Source organism: Biomphalaria glabrata, chromosome 1 (genome assembly GCF_947242115.1).
Source record: "Biomphalaria glabrata chromosome 1, xgBioGlab47.1, whole genome shotgun sequence".
Lineage (NCBI taxonomy): Eukaryota > Metazoa > Mollusca > Gastropoda > Planorbidae > Biomphalaria > Biomphalaria glabrata.
Genome location: NC_074711.1, coordinates 84,996,226 through 85,019,357, shown reverse-complemented (window position 1 = coordinate 85,019,357; position 23,132 = coordinate 84,996,226). Strand labels below are relative to the sequence as shown.

Genomic DNA, 23,132 nt, shown 5'->3' with positions numbered 1-23,132 from the left:
CAAAATACTAGAACTCCCTGTATTCTGGATATATATAAACAGACCAATGTACAAATCGGCCTACACCAAATTTAGAGATAAAATGGTAGCAGTTAGACCAGGGGTTTTCAACCTGTGGATCGCGACCCCCTTGGGGGTCGATTGACAATTTGCCAGGGGTCGCCATCGAAAAAGTTTATTGTTTTTGTCTATTCCTTTATTGCTGTGTGCGTGTGCGGGGGGGGGGGGGTCGCGGCAGAGTGGGGGATTGTAAAAAGGGGTCGCCGAGCTTAAAAGGCTGAGAACCGCTGAGTTAGACTCATTCCTTACGTTTAGACATGTTGCGTATTTAAAAAACAACAACTTTACTACATCTTTCTATAGCATTAAGATTATATTAATCATGATAGCTATACATTCTTTTTCTTATTCTCTCTTAATCTTTTTCTGCAAATGTTTAAACATGAACTCGTCAAGTGTATTCACGTATCACATCTTTACGTACATAGAATAATATGAAACAAAGTCAGCAGCATTGAAAGAGTTATACATTTTGTCATTTTTGCAAAGAAATGTCAAAGAATCAGTGTTAAAAAGCAAAAAAGTGACTGTGCTTCTATACAAATACCACGGTGCGGTAAGTGATGTCTGCATAAAGAAACAAAAAGAGAAAAGAAGCTATACATAAAAACATTGGTAATTGTTCAAATCATTTAATTTTGCGTGTTTACAATTCACCGGCGACCTCGTTTTCGTCCAAAAAGGATCTTGTGAAAGGCTCGCCGGAAGTCCCTATTGAAAACCGTGTATATAATCGGGTTCAGGGCTGAGTTGCAGTAGCCGATCCAGAAGAAAACTGTAAAAACCATTTCCGGAAAGCAGCCGGCACAAAACGCAGAGGTCAAGTAAAGCCCGAAAAAGGGAAGCCAGCAGAGGATGAAGGCGGCCATGACAAGTCCAAGGACTACTGTGGCTCTGCGCTCGCGAGCTTTGGCTAGTTTTCTTTTCTGCTTGTCGGCAGTTTGGAAGTCCACCGTTTTCCCGCATTCCGTTCGTGGAGGCGCTGGTTTCCGCTTCCGGCTGTTTCTCGCTCTCACCAAAAGGCGCTTTCGTAGTGTGTCCAGCACCGTGGACTTCACAGTATCCGGCTTACCATCGTTTGTAACAGAGGAGCTGCCGTTGGCACGAAGCTCTAGAATTTTGAACCTTCGAAGCGAACCGTTGCTATGGTCTTCGTAGGTGTTTAGAGTCTCCATAGACGACGTGACCAGAACGTTCTTATGACTTGCCGAATCGCTGGAAGGAATCAGCTCGATATCATGCTTAACGGGGCTTAGTTTTAACACAACCCGTTCCGACGGCCCACATGAATCCGAATCAGTACACAGAAGTCTAGAATATTCGGCTTCCTGTAAAGCACTCGCGGCTGGTTCTCGAGATTTTCTTACTTGCATATGTGCTTCGTCCTCAGAGGTTGTTGGAGGTACATTTTCGGCAGCCGTGTCGCACGTTGTGTCGTCCGTCACGTGACCGCGATGCTCGTGAGGGTCCGGGGGGATGCTCATGTTGTCTTCGTCCATGTCCTGGGAGTAGTCTTTGTTACCAGCATGCTCCGTGACGCTGGACTCTGTGGAATGTTTCTGTTCGGGCTTTTCCGAGGATTTCGTGGCAGGGGCTTTAATCACGTTCTTCCTTGCCCTCTCCTTGGCTGCCTGGTATATTTTGAAGTACACGAACACCATGATGAAGGCCGGAATGAAGAAGGATCCGAACGCAGAGTAAACGACGTAGCCAATATCCTCACTAAGCGTGCACATGGCCCATTGCGACTCACGGGTCGGCTGCTTCCATCCGATCAACGGAGGAATGCTGACCACGGCTGAAATGAACCAGACAGTGAATATCATAATGGCCGCACGTTTTCTGGTGCGCTGTCGTGCGTAGTGGACAGCTCTGGTTATCGACCAGTACCGGTCAAGCGATATTAAACACAGGGACATTATAGAAGCCGTGCACAGTAAGATGTCGATAGCTTTATACAGCTCACACCAGATAACCCCGAAGATCCAATAGCCCATTAGCTCGTTGGTCAAGGAGAAAGGAATGACGATCATCCCAAGGAAGAAGTCTGCAAACGCCAAGGACATGATGAAGAGATTCTGAGTGGTCTTCAACGTCCGGTCATGAAGGATGGCCCAGATGACCAAGAAATTGCCGATTATAATCATTAAGATGATGATGGTGATGATGATCGCCCCGATGATGATATGGGGCCAGGTGTAGCCGCTGGGGTAGCTGGACATCCACCAAGGCAGAGGCGGCACCTGGGTTGAGTCGAAAAATGTATCGTTGTCCCATGATGAATCGTTGGGGTCGAAAAATGTGGATTCATTGGTGTAGGTCAGAATGACCAAATCCGGAACGGAATATTCTGACGGCGTGACCCACGTATCCAGAGTGGACGCCATGACACGATTACTGAGCTATTACTGCCTATCTAATCTAGACAATTATAATTATATAATATATATATAACTTAATTTTAGTTTTAGCCCCTTTGAAAAGTATTAGCGTTACATCTTTTAGAAATAATTGTTTCTTTTTAATTTTTTTATTCGTTTCGTCTCTTTTCGGACCTGTATTTTTTAGAACCTTACAAAACACATTTTTCCTTATATATAAAGATGATTAATGGCTCTAAGGTCAGGTGCCAAGCATGCGTGTCTTGCGATTATTTCCACGCAGGCCAGCTCATCTGACATTATCCTTCTTCTCCACTTTATATAATTTCTTTTTTTTAGATGTTGATGCTAAAATCAAAGGTCAGAAAGTTGTATGCCAAGCAGTTTGTCTTGATAACCGGACATGATGGATTGATCTCCACCTGATAGCGACCCGTTTTCACGCCAGAAGTATCTCTTTTTTTTAAATGTCGACATCACGCTTCGGTGTATTGATTCAGCAATTAGCTTTACTTCTCTAAACATAAGTAATTAACTTGGCTTTCATATGATTAATGAAAGGTCCAAGCTATTGATGCCGTGCTCCTTCTCCGATTTTTAGGAACTCGAAACATTTTTTACAGAAACAACCGTCTGTATCTGGAATCGAAATGTAGCGTCCACACAACCGTTTTCAGGAGGAGTCTCGCAATTTGCATAAATTTCGCCTGCCGTTGAATGGACGAGGGGTGATGTGCCAGACCGTGGACGTCAATTTGTCAGGGGATGACATCTCCCAGGCAATCTTGTCACGTAAAGTTATGAGGGACAAGCGAGGGAGATGTGTCGCCTGGTCTGGGAGCGAGAAGCCCTAGTGTGTCTCCGAGGTGTCTTCGGGTGTTGGTTGTCTACTAGAATGCTGCTGGTGGTGTTGTCCCTTCAAGTGTTTATTGAACACAGGCAGACGTCTCTTAAGACACACCGACAGACATCTGTTGAGATAAAAGAAACAGTATGTTAGAGTTGTGTTGTCATATAAATTACGCAATTTACTTTCAAAGATAAGATAATTACGTGCTATGCATATTCATGTGTCAATCTAGCCATGCATGCTTATTAAAGACATTAAAGACACAAATTTGCTAAGTCGTTGGTTTTTCTGGTCAGGCAACCCATTCCATTCTCTAATTGCACTAGGGAAGAAGGAGCACTTGTACACATTTTTTCTTGCGTATGGAATAAGAAATGTGTATTTATCTTTTGTGTCTTTCTCAGTATTTTGTAGGTTATGTGTTTTTTATTTGTAAGTTATGGTTCAGTGTTTTATGTTTTATAGCTACTTTACGTTTTAATTCTTCTGTTCTGAAATGTCTCTCAATTTAGTAATTTTACTAATGGTGTTACTCTAGTCAAATGTGAATGTTCGTTTGTTAAAACTGTCACGCTCTATTGTGCGACTGTTCTAGTTGCTTTAAATTTTTTGTTATTTTCAAGCTGAGGAAGCATTTTCTAACATTAAGTTAAAATTTGATGTTCAACAAAGATTGTTTTTGTATGGGTAGCTTTTCTAAACTAATCTACTAGAAAGGTGACGCATTATACAGCATAAACTATCACCTGTAACGGATGCATGTGTATATCAAATGTAGCTGAAGTATTTCTAGAAGATGCTTAATTAGACTAAGCGCGTGCGTACCTTGTTGAGTGTATTACGTCTGCAAGTTCGGGACATGAACATCACGTTACAAGATTGAACAGGTACTAAACAGGAACACAGACTCAATGACCAAGTTGACTCAAGGTGAACTTCAAACAAACGTTTATTACAGAATGTGCCACAGTCTAGTCTGTTACTAATAAACAATGTTATTCCCTCAAGAGTCTAGCAGTAACTGATTAATTAAAAGTCTATTCTAATCTCTAAACCAAAGTCTATGTCGTCCCTATAAACTGTATGTTCACCGTCAGCCTAATAAAGTGCGCAACCCAACTAACTCAACTAGCTATCTAACACACCCTGGTGGAAGGAAACTTTGTCTCTATGTAACCCTATCCCGTAGCATCGTTTAGTCAGCCTAAAATGATTAAATCACATTCCAAAACTAGTCTTAAATCCTGTACAATCACTAATTGCTCAGAATAAAACAAAAAAGCCAACAAAGGTTAAAGTGAGACCAGTGAATTACACTCTAGGAGAATAGGCTAGAAAACAATAGCTTCACTATTAGAGAAAGTTATTTCCGAAAAAGAAGAACATGATTTACAAAGCTTATATGAACTCACTCTGTCTGTCTGTCTGTCTGTCCGGTACAATTTTTTTTACACGTTTTTCTCCCACTTCCAATTCCCAGATTGAGTAGAAACTTTGCTCAATTATTCCTTGTCCCTACAAAAAAAAAATAAAAAATTAACCAAATAAGTAATTAGCGGTATTTAATTAATTCAGTTTGCTATTGATAAAGGGAAATAAATCCTATAATATTTATATGAGGCTATAAATATGCAGTTCTTTATCTGTGTTTTCTTTTTTATAGAATTTATTTTATATCAGTCTTGTTTCTATGATTCGGTTGGCAGCAGTGGTCTTTCAATATGACCTTTTTGAGATTGTCTATTTTGTGCTTTGTTTAGAATTTCATCCATTTTTTTCTGTCCATTTTCTTGAGTGTTTCATGAGTTCCATGATATCAACCTTCGTTTTTCACCATATCGCTTTCTCTTCTTTTTCTCTCTTACAATATTAAGTAGCGTAAAGAGCGTAAACCGTATGCTAAACAATCTAAACGTAAACAAGGGGCAGACTACTACAATAATATTACCTATAAAAAAATTCCCTACATTTGTTAGCTTTGCCGGCCTTAGCCGAGGTCATAGGCAACGTGAATATGGTGACCGCAAATCATATAGAAAAATTATATATATATATATATTTATATATTATATAAGGCTTGTCTACGAGTCCGAAGATAAGTGACAAATGCAGTATTTCCGTGGCTGCGCAGCCCCAACTGTGAGCTACATATTTTGCCACATCCAGGGCAAGCGTAACCATTGTCCGCAGGTGGTCGATTTAGATTTGCTAATCGCCTTCTGCGTCTGTCCTCTGCAGCAGATTTTCTTTTGATCTCAAATGTGTATCCCGCGGCCCTTGTGAGTGACCTCCAGCTGTCTCGATCTGAGGCAGCATGTCACCAGGTGCTCTCTCTTCTATGTCAGCTAAGGCAAGTTGGTGCCTGTTTTGGTCTTTGAAGCGTTTCCGTGGGGCGCCTTTGTCGACCACCCTTAAGCTCACCAAAAAAAGACAGCCTTTGGCATACGGTCGTACCCCATACGGGATACGTGCCCTGCCCAGCGTAACAATCGGACCATAAGAAGTCCCTTTATAATGTCCATACCAGCGTTCTGAAGGACATCGCTGTTTGTAGTGCGGTCCTGCCACCGTATGTCCATGATGGAGCGCAAGCACCTTTGGTGAAAGCGCTCAAGTAGTCTTAGTTGTTTTCTGTATAGTGTCCATGTCTCAAATCCATAGTGAAGGGTTGAGAGAACCACCGCCTGGTAGACACTGATTTTTGTAGGTAGGCGGAGCGATTTATTAAGCCAAACTCTCGCCTGAAGTCCTCCAAAGGCGCTACTGGGCCTGGCCAGACGGTTATCAACTTCCCTGTATTAAAAACTTTGTGTTCTCCAAGTTGGAGGAGTCTCCAACAATAACATTAAGGACAAGTTTTTCTATTTCCTCTCTATTGTTGATGGTCTATTTTGTTGATGAGTATATATGTTAATGGTGCATGCGAGTCCATATGACACAACAACAGAATGAATAAAGAATATACTTAATAACGCAGGCTGATAACTTCAACAATTTAATAAACAATAAAAAGGGCACAGTCCTCTTTCGTCGCTAGCCTAGCGTCGTCTCTCTAAGGCGTATATTGTCCGTTATTCTTCTTGTTCGTAATCCTACTCTGTTCTTACTCGTCACATTACTTAGGAAAAACCCGATTCACCTCAACTTCTACGCATCTTGTGTCATTACACTATCAATCGGAGGCCCATGGCGTTGCCTAGTTTGCCTATGCCTAAGGCCGGCCCTGTTGTAGGATAATAGAAGAAACTTTTGGTGCAAAGAAGTCACACACAAAAGGAAAGAGCTAAAGTGCAGGCTCCACTCTATTTTACAACGCAAAACTCAGTAAGAGACGAAAACTAAGCTCATTATAACTCAATAAGTAGAGGAGTTCATCTCAAATTTAGAATTTACTCCTCGTCTGCTGAAACAGGAAGTGATAGTCTGACGGGAAGGGGGAGAGCAGAAGTTTGCGTGATGCTCCTGATACAGACAAAAATTCAAATGTATTGATGGTGGGACGGCAATGTTCTATAGGACACGTCTGTTTGTCTCGGCTTTAACAAGACTAGCAGAGAGGTGCCAGTTAATTGACAATTTGGCAAGTGGGGAATCCTCGCACTTCATACTCTTTATTCCCTCTCTTGGACTTTATTCTCTCCCCCTTTCCCGCAATTTTTTTTTCTCACTTCTGCTCTACTAGTCCAACGTATCTCAAACGTGTACTTCTCCAAGCCCAATTTATTTTTGAAAAGTGTTAGAGAGAGGTACTTGAAACAACCGACAAGCATTCCTGAGACTCTGCTTTCGAACACAAAGAATAGACAGCTATTTCAACAGAATCCTTTTTTTTTAAACAAAGTATTTACACTAAAGTTCAATAACTCTCTGACATTTTTAAAAATCCGAAATACTTTTATTTTACAGTGTGACAAAATTTAGACATTTTTATTTAATTTTGAGAGAAATCTGACATTTATTTCTACTATAACTTTATGAATTTTTTTATTTTAAAAACATTCCGATTTCAGAAATAATAGTGATTTTATGACGTATGCAAATAAAACCTTACAGCCCAAGTAAACTATTCAAACACTAGATTACCTTTCTTTGAATACATTTCTTTAACCTACCAACTCATAATTGGTTATCAAATTATCGTCTGCAACTGGACACAATGACAAGCCCTTACAACGCTAAATAATTATGGTGTCGACTGGAAACTCCAAGAGTTGATGGCAATCTATAAAGTAAATATGATAACTCCCGCCAATTTTGTAGCTTTTATTCATAAGTAGTTTGTAATTATAGATTTTTACAACTAAGGGGAGGAAATATGACAATTTCAACCACTTTGAAACTTGTAAATATTAATTAGTAGTTAGAATAAAAACTATTCCATCAAGAATTTTAAAAGCTCAAAGTTAGTTTTATTATGGTTAGAAGGTCAAAGTCGCACAATGTCTAGGAACGCTTTATCTGTCACTGAGACATAAGTAGCTACATTTAAGAGGACCGAAAATGAATGATTGACATTCTGAATAAACACTAAAAAAATCACTCGAGCCCCCTTCATGGGTAGCCAAGCCAAGATAAGTTCAAGCGCACTTAGCCTCTCGACCACGCTTCCCACGGTATTATGACGTCACATTGAATGTATGGGGTTAATTATGCAGATTTTTTAAAGATGAGACATCAGTTTATGCAAACTAGAGATATGGTAAAATAAAAAACACGGAATCTTGGGAATGGATAATAACTTCTATCAGTGTCGAAAAATTGAAAGATCGATATACTATATGATATAAATGTGAAACTAGCCATCGCTAGGGTCACTCGGTCATTGTTCACGTTACTTTGGTCATTGTTTCAAGTAGCCATTGTTACAAGTAATTAATTAGTACTGGACGATTATTACTGTTTCGCAATAGATTATTTATAATATGTATCTCTAAATGTCTACCCTTATGTAAGCCAATTTAGCACTGTGAATCATATTTTATATTATTAACGAGCCGACCCGCGGTGTAGCATACGCCGCTATTTAGTGACAGGTGAACACTTTCTGAAAGACATAGTTGTCCAAATGGGGTGCATTTGGGCAAACGACTATGTGCGCATGCCTGGAGAGCGAGGAAGGCGTGGGTGCGGGTGGAAGGGGGTGAGAGGAGGGTTAGAGAGTCGGCGTGCGTGCGTGGTGTCCGCATGGTTGGGCGACTTAGAGAATGATATATAAGGATTGTGTTAATTCGAGTTTGAAGACATTTAACCCAAGAGAAATATATTTAGCGCTTAGTTTCTTCAGTGTATTGTAGCAGTGAATTGTGATAAATTTAAAAGCACCTCCGAATGTCATATGAGGCAATACAAAGCTCTCTCTGAATACAATCGTGATACTAGTCAATTAAATTTTAATATTGGGTAAAACCTAGATAACAGAAGTACTTAATATTGGGAACAAAAGAGTCGGCCATTCATTTTGGCAAGCCTTTTTTCGAGATAAATAATAAATCTTAAAACATTGCAATTATAGACGATACGCAAAAGAAAAAAAAATTCAAATATTAGGTTCAAATGTACATTGTACAAAGAAGATATAACCGCAGGGCCGGCCTTAGGCATAGGCCATGGGCCTCCGATTGGTGGGGACCTTGCACTCAAAGAAATGTTTTGGAAAAAAATTGCGAAGCATGGATCAAATCTCCAACATAGCAGAGATATTTGTCTACTAGCCTAGTTCCAAGTCTCTACTATAATTTTATTTACAAATGTTTAGATCTACTTGTTAGACTACGTATGTTAAAAGACCATTGTTTCTTCCTTTTTAGTGGAATTTCAGACGCGTTATTTCTAGTCTGGTGATCTTGAATCGTCTATGAAGCGCATTTGTGCTATCGACGCTATACGATTAGCTTATTTGTTGATTTAGATCTAGATACAGCAAGTTTATAATACTTCGCTTACTTTTTGATCTTAATTTTTTGTTGTTATTATTATTATTATAGCTTTTATATCGCGCTACTTTCATGCTTATAGCAAGCTCAGAACGCTTTTTGGTCCAATCTCATGTGTGGACCTGTGGGGGGGGGGGGGGGGAGGGGGTATCTAGGAGTTGGTTTTCCGTTCTGCCTTCTATTTCATTAGGTGCCACACTATTTACTTCGCCAGAGCCTCCGATTACCTAAGGCCGGCCCTTATATAAAATACACCGAAGACAAAACCAAAGTAACCAATCAACTCTTTTGTTCCTTTAATCATTAAAATCGTTGAATAAAAAAAATCCAACTGATGTTAATTTCACGCGAAATGCTTAAGAGAAACTGGGGTATGAAAGTATATTATGTGTACTTTCATACATATTGCTTTTCATAGTTACCTGTAGTTATTTGTAATGCGCAAGTGTAAAACACATTTTCTCAAGGATAATAAAGATAAGTAGTAGTAGTAGTGGAAGGCGCGGTGTCTTAGTGGTAAAGCGCTTTGCTTCTAAACCGGGGGCAAAGCTTCGAATCCAGGTGAAGACTGGGATTCTTAATTTCGGTATCTTTGGGCGCATCTTTGTCCACCCTGCTCTAATGGGTATCTAATATTAGTTGAGGGAAAGTAAAGGCGGTTGGTCGTTGTGCTGGATACATGACACCCTTGTTAACCGTAGGGCACAGAAAAAGATGACCTTTACATCATCTGCCCTAAAGATCACAAGGTCTGAAAGGGGACTTTTTTTTTTTTTAGAAGTAGTAATAGTATCAAAAATATAAAATAAAAAAACTAGGTCAAAAGTAGGAGCATTAATTCCGTTAGCGTTATCCTAAGGGAAACAACTAGTAACATACTATTACAACGAAATCATATTTTGTGTCCTTGTTGTTCAGCCAAGCGGTTAGTTTGTTTTCCTTCCAACACGACTTGTTGACTTCACCAACCGAGTTTGTAGTATCGATATTCTATGACACTTTATTTGCGTCCATGTCATAGGGATGTCGTGTAAGGATGATGGGGGATAAGGGGGGGGTATGGGGATATCCCTGCCAGAGATGGAGGGGGGGGGGGGGAACCTAGCGTAGGGAAACTTTGATATTGGTTTCAGAGGCCGGATTACGTTTTGTCATGATCACGATCATTCTCCAGACTCCATTTGACGGATGCGGAAACAACTAACTATGGGCTTTACATGTAGACACAACGCTATTCTATTTTTAGCCTTGTCGTCAGCTGTTTTTGTTTTATCTTTCATCTTAAAGACATTTGTCATGCCAACTACGATATATGTTTTTTTTTAGCATCGAAATAATTACATCCATTTTGACTTCGTACTTATTTAAGCATTTATACGAATACTAGAAATTACACTCTGGCTGCATTCGCTGATTTGTCCCCAGGAAAGTCCATTCTTTATATATATATTGCACTCTATTTTTTGCTATTATTCTTCATATTTTAATAGACCTAATTATATCTTTTTTTTTAAATATAATTCCTACATTCAGGCTGCTTATTCATCGGCAAAAACAGTAAAATCCAGGAACCAGGGTGGGTACGGTTCTCAAAAAAGTCTCTAACGATTTTCCTAAAACTTTGACTGTTGAAGTATATCTTTGGAATAAAATTCTAGCTCTATTGCTAGTCCCTGTGAAAGGCATGTGTTTATTAACAACATATAGTAGTAAAAAGTAAAGTTCCCATTTCAAACCTAGTGATCTATAAGGCAAATGATGTAAATGTCATCTGTTTCTGTGGCCTATGGTTAACAAGGGTGTCATGTAGCCAGCACAACTACCAACCGCCTTTACTTTTCACTAACTAATGTCAGGTACCCATTAGAGCTGGGTGGACTCAGAGGCGCCCGAAGATCCCGAAATTAAAAATCCCAGTCTTCACCAGGATTCGAACCCCGGTCCCCGGTTCGGAAGCCAAGCGCTTTACCACTCAGCCACCGCGCCTCCATTAACAAAATATAATGAATAGAAAATAATCGCTCTAGAAGCTGTATAACGAAGCCATTATCTTTTTTAAAAAAAATGTATCTTTGAAAATATTTTGTTCTTCTGACTTATAAATCAACTTACAATAATGCACAAGTGAAACACCCATCCATCCATCCACCCACCTACACATGCATCCATACATCCATCCACCCATCCACCCATCCATCCATCCATCCACCCACCCATCCATCCACCCATCCATCCATCCATCCATCCATCCATCCATCCATCCATCCATCCACCCATCCATCCATCCATCCATCCATCCATCCACCCATCCATCAATCCATCCATCCATCCATCCATCCACCCATCCACCCCAGTGGCGCTACAGCCCATGGCGGGCACTGGCCTGCTTTAGCACATCCTTCCATTCAGATCTCTCCTGGGCCTTTCGTCTCCATGCCCTGACCCCAAGCTGCTTCAGATCTGCTTCTACATCATCAATCCGCACAAGTGAAACAAGTTATCATATATATAAGACTGCCAACGTTTATCGATACAAATAGTCATGATCATATACATTCTTCATTGTAATATACCCGCCACAGTTCATTAATTATAAATTCATTGTCGCCGATGTAGGAGCATAAGGCGAGTGGTCAGAACGAGATGAGTTTTGAATGTTGATCACAAAGATCTCAGATTTCTGAATGCGCGTAAATCCGAAATTGGTTCCTAGTTCACATCTTGGTTCCAAAAGTTGACATTGCCAAAAAGACACAAATGCTCAAACTTTGTTCAGAAAATGTTCACAGTTCATGCTCATTTTGGTTGTTTCTTTTAGTCCCTGCTGGCGACACACGTGACGTTCTCATTTGTGCTTACATCGCACAACATAGCTGTGACCTCATCAAGTGGGAACATTTCTGTGCTTACATCGCACAACATAGCTGTGACCTCATTAAGTGGGAACATTTCTGTGCTTACATCGCACAACATAGCTGCGAACTCATCAAGTGGGAATATTTCTGTGCTTACATCGCACAACATAGCTGTGAACTCATCAAGTGGGAACATTTCTGTGCTTACATCGCACAACATAGCTGTGAACTCATCAAGTGGGAATATTTCTGTGCTTACATCGCACAACATAGCTGTGAACTCATCAAGTGGGAACATTTCTGTGCTTACATCGCACAACATAGCTGCGAACTCATCAAGTGGGAACATTTCTGTGCTTGCATCGCACAACAACATAGCTGTGAACTCATCAAGTGGGAACATATCTGTGCTTACATCGCACAACATAACTGTGACCTCATCAAGTGGGAACATTTCTGTGCTTACATCGCACAACATAGCTGTGACCTCATCAAGTGGGAACATTTCTGTGCTTACATCGCACAGCATAGCTGTGACCTCATCAACTGGGAACAATTCATAAATTATCGGACAAGAAACAAGTGGATACTGATTACAAGGATATCTGATCTGGCGATTTAATCTAACCAAAGACCTACTTATCAATTAAAATTATGTGATTTATCTAGCTTAATATTATTTTAAATATTTGAATAAGATTTGGTGGCTGGATTTGTAAATATATAAAGGAAAACAAGTTTTCAACTAATTACAAAAAATAACAGGTATTTTTTTATTCCAATTTCTTATCCTATACTCTTAAGCGAGCAATTCTTGTATGTATGTAAGTATGTATCCTATACTCTTAAGCGCCCGTGCATGCTACCTTGCCTCATAGTGGCGCCCGGGTGGAAACGATCATAGGAGGAAACGATTAGGCTAAAGGGTAGCAAAACAAGACTCCTGTGGGGGTGCCTTAGGGGGTGCGAGAGCATCCTCATTGCACTGCGCGGAGTTGTAAAAACGCTCCCACAACCTTGTCACAATCCAGGCACTGTTCCTCAAGGGGCCGTTACATAATAAATGGCTTGCCCCGCACGGTTAGCCTGGTATAGAAAAGAAAAATGGCGGGGGTCTTAGTATATCTATACGCGGCCTCTTGACGCGAGTCTGATCCACCCGCCAGACAAAACAGTGTACATTGTTTTCATACAGGCCGTTGAGAGGGAGCTCTTGTTCACTTTTGCTGGCCTAGAGTTCCAAGAGCTGAAGGCTCAACTCTACCTGAGAGTTTAAGAAGAAGAAGAAGAAGATACTCTTAAGCGAGCAATTTTTGTATGTAGGCCTATGTAAGTATGTATCCTATACTCTTAAGCGAGCAATTCTTGAACTTGGGATTTTTAAAAAGTCAATGTCTTTAGTTACTATTGCAGCCAAACAAGTACTCGATACATAAAAGTAAAGTTCCCCATTCAGACCTAGTGGTATATAGGGCTGATGATATAATGGTCATCTGTTTTTGCCTACGGTTAACAAGGGTGTCATGTGACCAGCACAACGACCAACCGCCTTTACTCTTCCCCAAGTAATGTCAGCCACCCATTAGAGCTGTGTGGACTCAGAGGCACCCAGAGATTTTCTTTTGGTATCAAATGTGTATCCCGCGGCCTTCGTGAGTGACCTCCAGCTGTCTCGTTCTGAGGCCGCGTGCAACCAGGCAGCCATCCAATAATAAATAAATAATAAATGTCATTAGTCTTTATAGAAAACTTTATAGAAAACTAAAGCACTTATTTACTTATTTAAAAAAAAAAAAAAAAAAAAAACCTGACTATACTATTTCCTAAGAAAATGTTTTATGAAATATCAAAGAAAAAAAATTTTAACACAAAAAAAAAGTCCAATATCTTTTTGCGTTTCCCTCTAATGTTTATGTAATATAAAATCAAAAGATTCCTCTTAGCATCAAGAGCTTTCTCAAATAACTCGTCAGTATTAGCCAACTTTGAAATAAACCTAATTCCTATATTTAGGGAAACGCCAAACTCAAGAAATGATAATGGAGAAATGTGCATTTTTTGTTCTCCCCGCTCGAAAAAATCTGGACAGTGATGATTAGACGCAAAGGCGCGAAACAATTGAACATGAAAAAAGAAAAAAGAACTGGAGAGAGGACATTAATAGGCGAGTGTAAATATATAGAATTTGTTGCCTCGACTTTCGAGATAGCGAGCCAATCACAGGTTGTCCAGACTAGGCTGGTCATTATAAGCCAAACGGGCAATGGCCCTTAAATAATGCCACAGCTTCAAACTGCCAGTTTGTGGCGGGCAGTGCCAGGGTGTGCCTCCCCTTCCTCCCTCCCCCCTCCCAATACATACTCTTTTCGTTTTTGTTGTTCGAGGCTGGCTCTAATTCTCAGATGCCAAGTTGCATTTTTTTTTTCGAAACCGTTGCTCTGTTAATACTTTAGCACATTGAAAGACGCTTAGTAATAATATATTTCCACAGCATGCATAGAATATGATAAAGATTTAATACAAACTGCAAACAAATCAAGTTTTTTTGTTTTTTTTTTTAAACTTTTTGCTGCCTAGTCTATACGCCATAAGTTTCAATAGGTGTAACATACGCTAGTTCTTAAAAAGAAGTAAAACTATTAGAATGCACTCTTTGCATATGACGGCTTATATTGAGTGAAATATCTTTACTATTTTGAATCAATCGTATAATTAATTTTTAGTTCATCTAGTTAAGCATTATTAATTTTGTGGGATTGGACAATTTTTTTTTAACGCAACCTGTATGCTTTGGTAAAATCAAAATTGTGGACTGTGGGTTATTAGTTTAAAGGGATTATCTCTTCTTAGCATACTAGACACTACTGTCTCTATATAAAACTAAATTAATTAATTACGACTAATGAATTAACTAAGTAGGTGTTTTTTTTTGTTTCCTCATTGATTCATGTATTGTCCTAAACAATGAATACTTGTGCAATGTTTTAAGTTGGACAAATAACGTGTACAAGATTACATCCAGACAGAGGGAGCTGATGTAAGCTTGGCTAAGAATGACTAAAAGATGTAAATAAAAAAATATCTCAATCTTCATGTTTTCATGTCCTTACGTTTTCCTGTAGGTTCCAATCAATCGCCATCACATTTCTTCTTATCCCTTTCTCTTCTTTTTCTCTTTTAAAGTATTTTGTTGTGCAAAGAACGTGGATCTTAAGAATTCAAACATAAACAAATACTGTGATGAGGCTTTAGTGTGCCCAACGCCAACTGTTGCTATTGAAAATAGCTGGGTTACAAGTCACAGAGGAATTGGAAAAACAAATTGTGATCGAGATATATTTTGAAAAATTCTTAAATATAAGTGACATGTTTGTCGATCTTCAAGGCATTATGATCTTAATTTTTGGATTTGTTTGGGCCAGAATTCAAATGCCGACACTGGTTTGTGTTAGCTGAGCGTCCTGGCCCAAACCTCCCACATGACAGCGGGGAATGAAGACGGAATCTAGCCCATGACGATCTAAATGACAGTCCAAAGCGCTTAACACACGACCATCTAATCAATTCTCTCCTAGATACTCTGTTCTCGTCAATGTCCACAAATAAATTTTACCATAGCGCAAATAGAGTGATGTAGCATGTAAACATCATGCAAAGCGATTCAGAAGTGGTTGCATGCTGTAGTGACCTAGTTTAGTTTAGAGAGTAGCTTAGTTTTGTAAAGAAAATTAGTGTGTATTATATTTAGTGACGTTAAAAAGTAGTGACGTAGCGAGACAGACGAGTGACTTTGCAGAACAGGGGTACATGAGAGAAGAAAGATTTATAATAAAGACACTGCGAGTCAAAGCAACGAATAGATAGCCAAAACAATCACTCCAATTTGTAAATTAACATCATTTGAATTCTTCATAGCTGTTATCAAATATATAATTGTTCTTTAAGTGAATAGTTAGTTCAGGGGTTCTCAACCTGTGGATCGCGACCCCCTTGAGAGTCGATTGACGATTTGCCAGGGGTCGCCTAAGACGATCCAAAATATGGATTGTTATTGACTACTCATCTATTGCTGTATGTGTGTGTGCGGGGAGGGGGTCGCGGCAGAGTGGGGCATTGTAAAAAGGGGTCGCCAAGCATAAAAGGTTGAGAACCGCTGAGTTAGTTGGTGTGTCCCTTGACAAATCCTAGCCAGGACAATATCAAGTAAAGTAAAAAAAAATCTTTCTGACCTTGCGAGCTATAAGGCAGATAATCTGTTTCTATGGTCGACAGCTAACAAGGATGTCATGTGGCCAGCACAACGACCAGCCGCTTTAATTTCATAACTAAATGAAATAATGCCACGCACCCATCAGAGTTGGGTGGTCTCAATGACGACCTTAAAATCCTGAAATTAAAAATCCCAGGCTTCACCGAGATAAAAATCCGGGACCCCCTCGGTTCGGAAACCAAGCGAAGCGCTTTACCATTAGGCCCCCTCCCCCCCCCCCCCCGCATGCTTAAATACTCTCTTCAAAATGCCCTAAATAAAAACTGGCGGTTGCGTAAATGCGTACATGTAGAGCAAGAGACTTTCCCGTTTCATCGAAGCTGAATTCGGCAGCTCTTAGGCGGGCTTAAAGGACACTTGCCAAGGACTTGACGAGGTAAATATTACCTTCCCCACTACACATATAGCAGAGATAGATGTCCACTTCTCAGCATTCATGTCATATTCAAATATGCAAAGACTGAGCAATAAAAACTTCCTTAATGATATACTTAAGGACAGTATTGGACCTATGTCAACATAAACACTACCCAAAAGGGTGTCTTTAGAAATACAAGCAATGGGACATCATTATATTAAACAACCAATGGGCGCAGTGCAAATATCAGAAAGTAGGTCAGGGGAGCAAAGATGGCTTCCATTTTTCTTCCCTTTCTAGAGCTGAGCTATTACCGAAAATTAGGTTTCGATTCTATTTTTACGATTGCGATGCGGCAAGGGAGAGAATAAAAAGAATGTTGTTTGAGTCAATAATAGATATTCCTTTCTTTAAACGTCTATCTCACTTAAGAGAGGAGCTTTAAGAGAATTCTTAGCAGGAGTCTCATGGCGCAACGTCTCGCACGAACTCTCGCTGAAACTCTCGATTTACATTTCACACGAGATTTGCGACTCCGCAAGTGTCTAGCCAGATGTCTGATCCTAAATTCACGTTTTCTTTTTAAATGGTGGGGGGGGGGGGGGGTTGAGTTAAGGTGGTTGTTTTTCAGGGATCAGTGTAGGACTTTTTAGGGTGGGGGGTGGAGGGAAATGTTCTTTTTGGAAAAGGGGGAGGGGAAGTTTTACTTTTAATGTTGATTTTTCTGACTTTCCACGTTTGCTAGTTTTATTATTCCATCCGTTCGTTGGTTAGTCAAACGAAGGACTGACCGCCACAGACTGACAGTGACCAATGCTTTAAAGCGGTGTATAAACACCAGCTGACCTAACAGGAACGGTCTGTTGAACTAGCTGAGGGGCAGATAAGCAGATTGAATGGTCGGTGAGTAGAGCGCTGTCATTGTGATGTGTTGGTCGTGTATTTGGATCCTGATGGCGGCTGGGACGTTTGTAGAGACGGATTTAAGCAAACACTGGCCGCCTTGAGCGAGTCGTCGTTTTAGAAGGCTTGAACACTGACTTGCAACGTCACAACCTGAGGGCAGTTTAGACCAATTGCCCGTTGCCACGTCATAGGTCTGTACGACGTGACAACGAGCTATTGGCCTGCCCACAGGTTGTGACGTTGCAGGTCAGTGCTCAGGCCTTCTGTAACGATGAGTCTCGGTACACCTAAACAAGTATTTCACCACTGTCCAGGCTTCCTCGGAATCTGATATAGAAAAATCTCAGTAAAGTACGTTTCTATGGCCGACAATTAACGAGGGTGTCATGTGGCCAGCACAACGACCAACCGTCTTTACTTTCCCGAACTAATGCCGGGTACCCATTTACAGCTGGGTGGACTCAGGGGCTTCATAAAAATCCCGAAATTCAAACCCTAGTCTTCATTAAGATTCGAATACGAAACCCCTCGGTTCGGTAGCCAGGGGCACAAACTACTCACTCACCGCCCCATGTCACTAAACACTAAAATTACACTATCGTATCGCCGTTCACAAATCGTATTATCTCTGCATAACGCCACACACTGCCGACTGCCCGTACGCAAACATACACACTGCCAGTAATTTGCTCATACTTCCCAAGTGCCCTGTACAAGTAAAAATAGACGGCACACATTCATCCTGACAATAATAATATCATTTTTTATAAATTCATTCTCAAAAATGGTTTTAAAACAACAATTTATATAGTATATAGAATAGATTTTTATTTGTCCTTGATAAAATGGTGCCTTTTGCACCCATTTTTATAGCACATGTCTCTCCCCTAGGGGGATGCGCGCGCATCAGTTTGATAAACGCAAGCTGCTCTAGTTTATATAAATGTTATACAATACAATCTGCATTACTGGGCCTTGGAGGCTATGACCTAAATTCGTAACATTTGTTTTCGCTTTTACTCGGATTATGAAAGCAGACGTCATTTCAAGTGTGCGCACAAATTTAAATTATTTGACCTTCACTGGCACGTGCTGTGAACGATTCCCTGACGCGCATAAACTGGTGGAGGTCTAATTTTATAATGCAGATTTAGGGCGTCAATCCGCATAAGAGACCATTAAAGGGGTAACTGGATTGACTTATTCTCAATATCTCTAATTTTTAATTCTGTTCGGAATGTGTCCCTTTATCTCATTATTTCAATGCGACTGTCCATTTTAATATCATCAGAGGGAGGAATGACAACTCTTGGAAGCTGCACATAATTTGATTACGTCATGCTATATACATGTTAAATAAAAATTCGAAAACATACAATGTTGAGCGTACATCTGATAGGATGCCACGTCTGGACAACAATGCACATTGGGAGTCCCATGATCCTATTGTGTAATTAAAGTTACAAGCTAAAAAAACATTTGTGTGTGCGCATGTAACGTGAATGCAATGGAACTCTATTCAACATACAAATCGTATTCGAGTTAACTCTATCACACCCATTCTTGGGTTAAGTTGAAATTTTGCACAATTATTCAATGTCGAAGACTATACATAAATCACATAAAAAATTAACATAAGTTGTAGTAATCCATTAATTTTGTTTTGTATAGAAAAAGGAGATTCATATTGCAGTATTGAGATATATGTCAGTATTTTCCCTCTTTCCTTTTAATAAGCTTTGATTTTATAAAGTATTTTTTTTTATTTTGATTTTTTTCAACAAACTCACAGATATGTTTGTTCAGTCTTAGAGGTCTTCTATCTCGCCTCTAAACCAACCAGATCAGTGTAAAACAAACAGTTTCCTTTCAGACATTGCCATCTATAGGCCAGATGATGTAAAGATCAATCATTTCTGTGGCCCAAGGCTAACGAGGGTGTAATGTGGCCAGCGCAATGACCAACCGCCTTTACTTTTCCCCAACTAATGTTAGGTACCCATTAGAGCTGGGTGGACTCAGAGGCCCCTTAAAAATCCCGAAATTAAAAATCCCAGTCTTCATCAGGATTTGAACCCGCGCCTCCAGGATCAGTGTAGTGGTAGTAAAACAATAACATCAAGGGAACTCTTCTCATAGTTTGGTGGAAGGTAAAAGGTGTCTCCCAGAACTCTCGACCTTCATGATGACATGCACGCACTCCTCAAATCTGCAGGGTTTCTGTCCAGAGCTTTGCTAGACAGGATTTGAGCCTCTCAAGCTCTCACTCAAATGGAGTTTGATGATAGTAATGATGATGATGATGGACAGTGAAAGTACATGGGTCTCAGCTCAGGAAGAAAAACGTACAATCCGAAAAACGGCCAGCTCCTCTACCACCGAAGCAAAAGCCACCTTAACCTTGTTGATGTCCAAGAGCTGAGCCGAAGGCTCTTCGAGCTCTAAGTTTGAAAAAAAACCTGTTTGGACGCCAAACAGTAAAAAAAAAACAACCTGTGAGAACACAGTTCTGTTTGAGAGAGACCCGAGTCTATGCCTATGTAAAACATTGCTGTTTCCAATGCCTTTGGCCCCGACGCATGCTTGGCTGCACATGGCCGAAGGCCGAGGGCACCGGGAGCCTCCGCCATTTTCCTTCGCTGTACCAAGCTAGCTGTGCGGGAACCGCCATTGATGTAACGGTCCCTTTGAGGAACAGCGCATGGATGTGGGACGTGTTCGTGGGGACTTTTTTACAACCCCGCCCGTACAATGGGTGGACTCTCGTCTACCCGTGAGCATTCCCACGGGAGTCTTGTGTTGCTACCCATTTAGCCTAGCCACTTCCTCTAATGGCCGTTTCCACGCGGGCGCCACGATGAGGCAGGGCAACGCGCCCGCGGCCACCTTAACCTGCGCTATCTGTGGACGGGAGTGTCTCTCCAAAATAGGGCTCCACAGCCACATGAGGAAGTGTGCTCTGAGATGAACCATAGTCGTTCTACGACTGAAGGAGGCCAATGATGATGATAAGATATTTTTTTGGTCCAATCAAATGGAAATTCAGTTTGACTCCAATTAACCACCTCGGCGTAACTGCTATAACAATAACAATATATGGATGCAAATACGAACAACATTAACGCAGGAAACAGATACATACTGCTCTTTCCCTTACTGGGTGATGATAATGATGGTGTTTGTTTTCTGTATTGAGGCTCAGTCTATCAAAATATCGTTTGACTCATTAGACGAAATACTGAACAGGGGAAGTTGGCTTGGAAGAGGGGCATCTAAAGGATGGACACAATTTTTCTCTTATTTAAAATTCATTGAAATAAAGTTGAGATCAAAATTAAAAAAAAAGACTAGTGACAGAACAATTATTAGACCTTTAGGCGAATAGTAATATTTACGTGTAAAAAGTGTATAATTGAGAGAGAGAGAAAAAGAGAGAGAGAGAGAGAGACGCAGAAACAAGGTCAGAGAGAGCGGGCTAAAGAGAACTCACAATGAGCGGGGAAGACAATATCTGAGACATTGACGCCCCCCAGTGACAGAACAGTGAAACTGAAGGAATAAAACACGAGAAAAGAAAAGAGCACTCTTCCTTCCTTTTGCAACTTCTGCTTCTTTCTACGTCTGCTTAGATCCTGACACGAACTTAATGAACTAAATACATTTATTCGTGTAAGTTCCCCCTTTCAGACCGTGTGGTCTTTAGGGCAGATGATGTAAAGGTCATCTGTTTCTGTGGCCTACGGTTAACGAGGGCGTCATGTGGCCAGCACAACGACCAACCGCCTTTACTTTTCCCCAACTAGCGCCCAAAGAAATTAAATTAAAAACTCCCAGTCTTCTCCAGGATTCGAACCCTGGATCCCCGGTTCGGAAGCCAAACGCTTTGCCGCTCAGCCACGCGCCTACCTTTATTAATGTAACGCAATCATTTTTCTTATGTGTCCTTGTTCAGAGCCAGTAATTTAGGATTCATACAATTCGGTTTTTTAAATATATATATATATTTATCAATATTCTTCTCATAGCACGAATAAAGGGAGCTAAGTGTGTTAAGATCAAGGGAAATAAAAACTATGTGATGTATAAAGTTCGTTGCAGTCGCTACTTACACACGCTTGTCGTTCGGGATAGAGAGAAGGCAGAAACATTTAGATAGTCTTTACCTCCAAGCTTGGCAGTCAAAGAATCGAAACAGATTTATAATTACAAAAAAATATAAAGAATTAATATAGAAAATATAAATTAAGGGGTTAATGAAACTGCAGTGGGGCATAATTTGCTCGGTAGTTAGAGTGCCTATGTATATCTTTAAATTAAAAACAACATAAATATACAGATTGTAAAATCTGATTTGAATTTCTTCTGTTTGTTTATAATACTCTGCAGTACCCCCATAATGTAAGATTGTTGCATCCTAGCAAAAAACTCCCACAGGAAGAGGGGAGTAACGAAGGAAAGGGGTCGAGTCTGGGATCCCTGAGAAGACAGCCCAGAGCGCATACCACACAACCAGGTAGCCATGCCTTATTGAATATAACAAGGGCGTCGCAGGTGTTGAGGCTCTTACTGCGTCCTAACCAAAAAAAATAACATTATTGAACTCGCTGAAATAATGGATCCAGTTAGGAGAAAATTGATACATTCTTTAAAGGTTATTCATCTATCTATCTATCTATCTATCTATCTATCTATCTATCTATCTATCTATCTATCTATCTATCTATCTATCTATCTATCTATCTATCTATCTATCTATCTATCTATCTATCTATCTGTCTATCTGTCTATCTATCTATCTATATCTATATCTTTATGTCTCCCTCTATCTATACATACTTGCTTCATCTATCTATCTATCTATCTATCTATCTATCTATCTATCTATCTATCTATCTATCTATCTATCTATCTATCTATCTATCTGTCTATCTGTCTATCTATCTATCTATATCTATATCTTTATGTCTCCCTCTATCTATACATACTTGCTAACTTTTAACAGCATTCTTAAAAACGCTTATATTAACTCACTCCGTCTGTCTGTCGGTCTGGTCAGTTTGTTTACACATTTTTTTTTCTCCAATTTCGCATTCTCGGTTCAAGTTTAATTTCGCCCAGTTCTTCATTGTCGATGACAACACATGAAGTAATATAACAAACAACAACAACAACAATTAATTAATCAAGTAGTAGTAATTAATTTTTTTGTTTATACAGAAAAGGGGAAGTAAACCTTTCCGAATCTCAACATTGCTTTCCCTTCTAAGTTTCTTTTTTTTTTATTTAATTTTTTTTTTCCGCTTGTTTTCTCATGGGCTTATGACACCCCAGCTCACAATGACAGAGGTCCTCAAACGTGAGAATGTGAACACAATATCATCTCCACAAATCTCAGTTTATTTTAAAATGTATAGATCTAGATCAAATTCCTTTTTAACATCTAGACATCTTGTATTCTAAATAAAGCATTACAATACCTCATATACAAATAGTTTATTGTTGACCAACATCAAGCTAAA

The 23,132-nt window shown here is 39.9% G+C and overlaps 2 protein-coding genes across 2 annotated transcripts in view; both read right to left on the bottom strand.

Moving 5' to 3' along the window:
• Nucleotides 1–229: 229 nt before the first annotated feature.
• The window catches only part of LOC106079500 (alpha-2C adrenergic receptor-like), a 146,033-nt gene continuing 123,130 nt past the window's right edge, over nucleotides 230–23,132 (bottom strand). Inside the window, exon 3 of the mRNA XM_056018273.1 lies at nucleotides 230–3,412. Coding sequence (XP_055874248.1) covers nucleotides 714–2,447 — 1,734 coding nt within the window. The 5' untranslated portion in view covers nucleotides 2,448–3,412 and the 3' untranslated portion in view covers nucleotides 230–713. The remainder of the gene's footprint in view (nucleotides 3,413–23,132) is intronic.
• Nucleotides 12,039–12,584, bottom strand: LOC129926497 (uncharacterized). The gene has a single exon (XM_056030942.1). It carries the CDS (start codon nucleotides 12,582–12,584, stop codon nucleotides 12,039–12,041), a length of 546 nt encoding a protein of 181 aa, XP_055886917.1.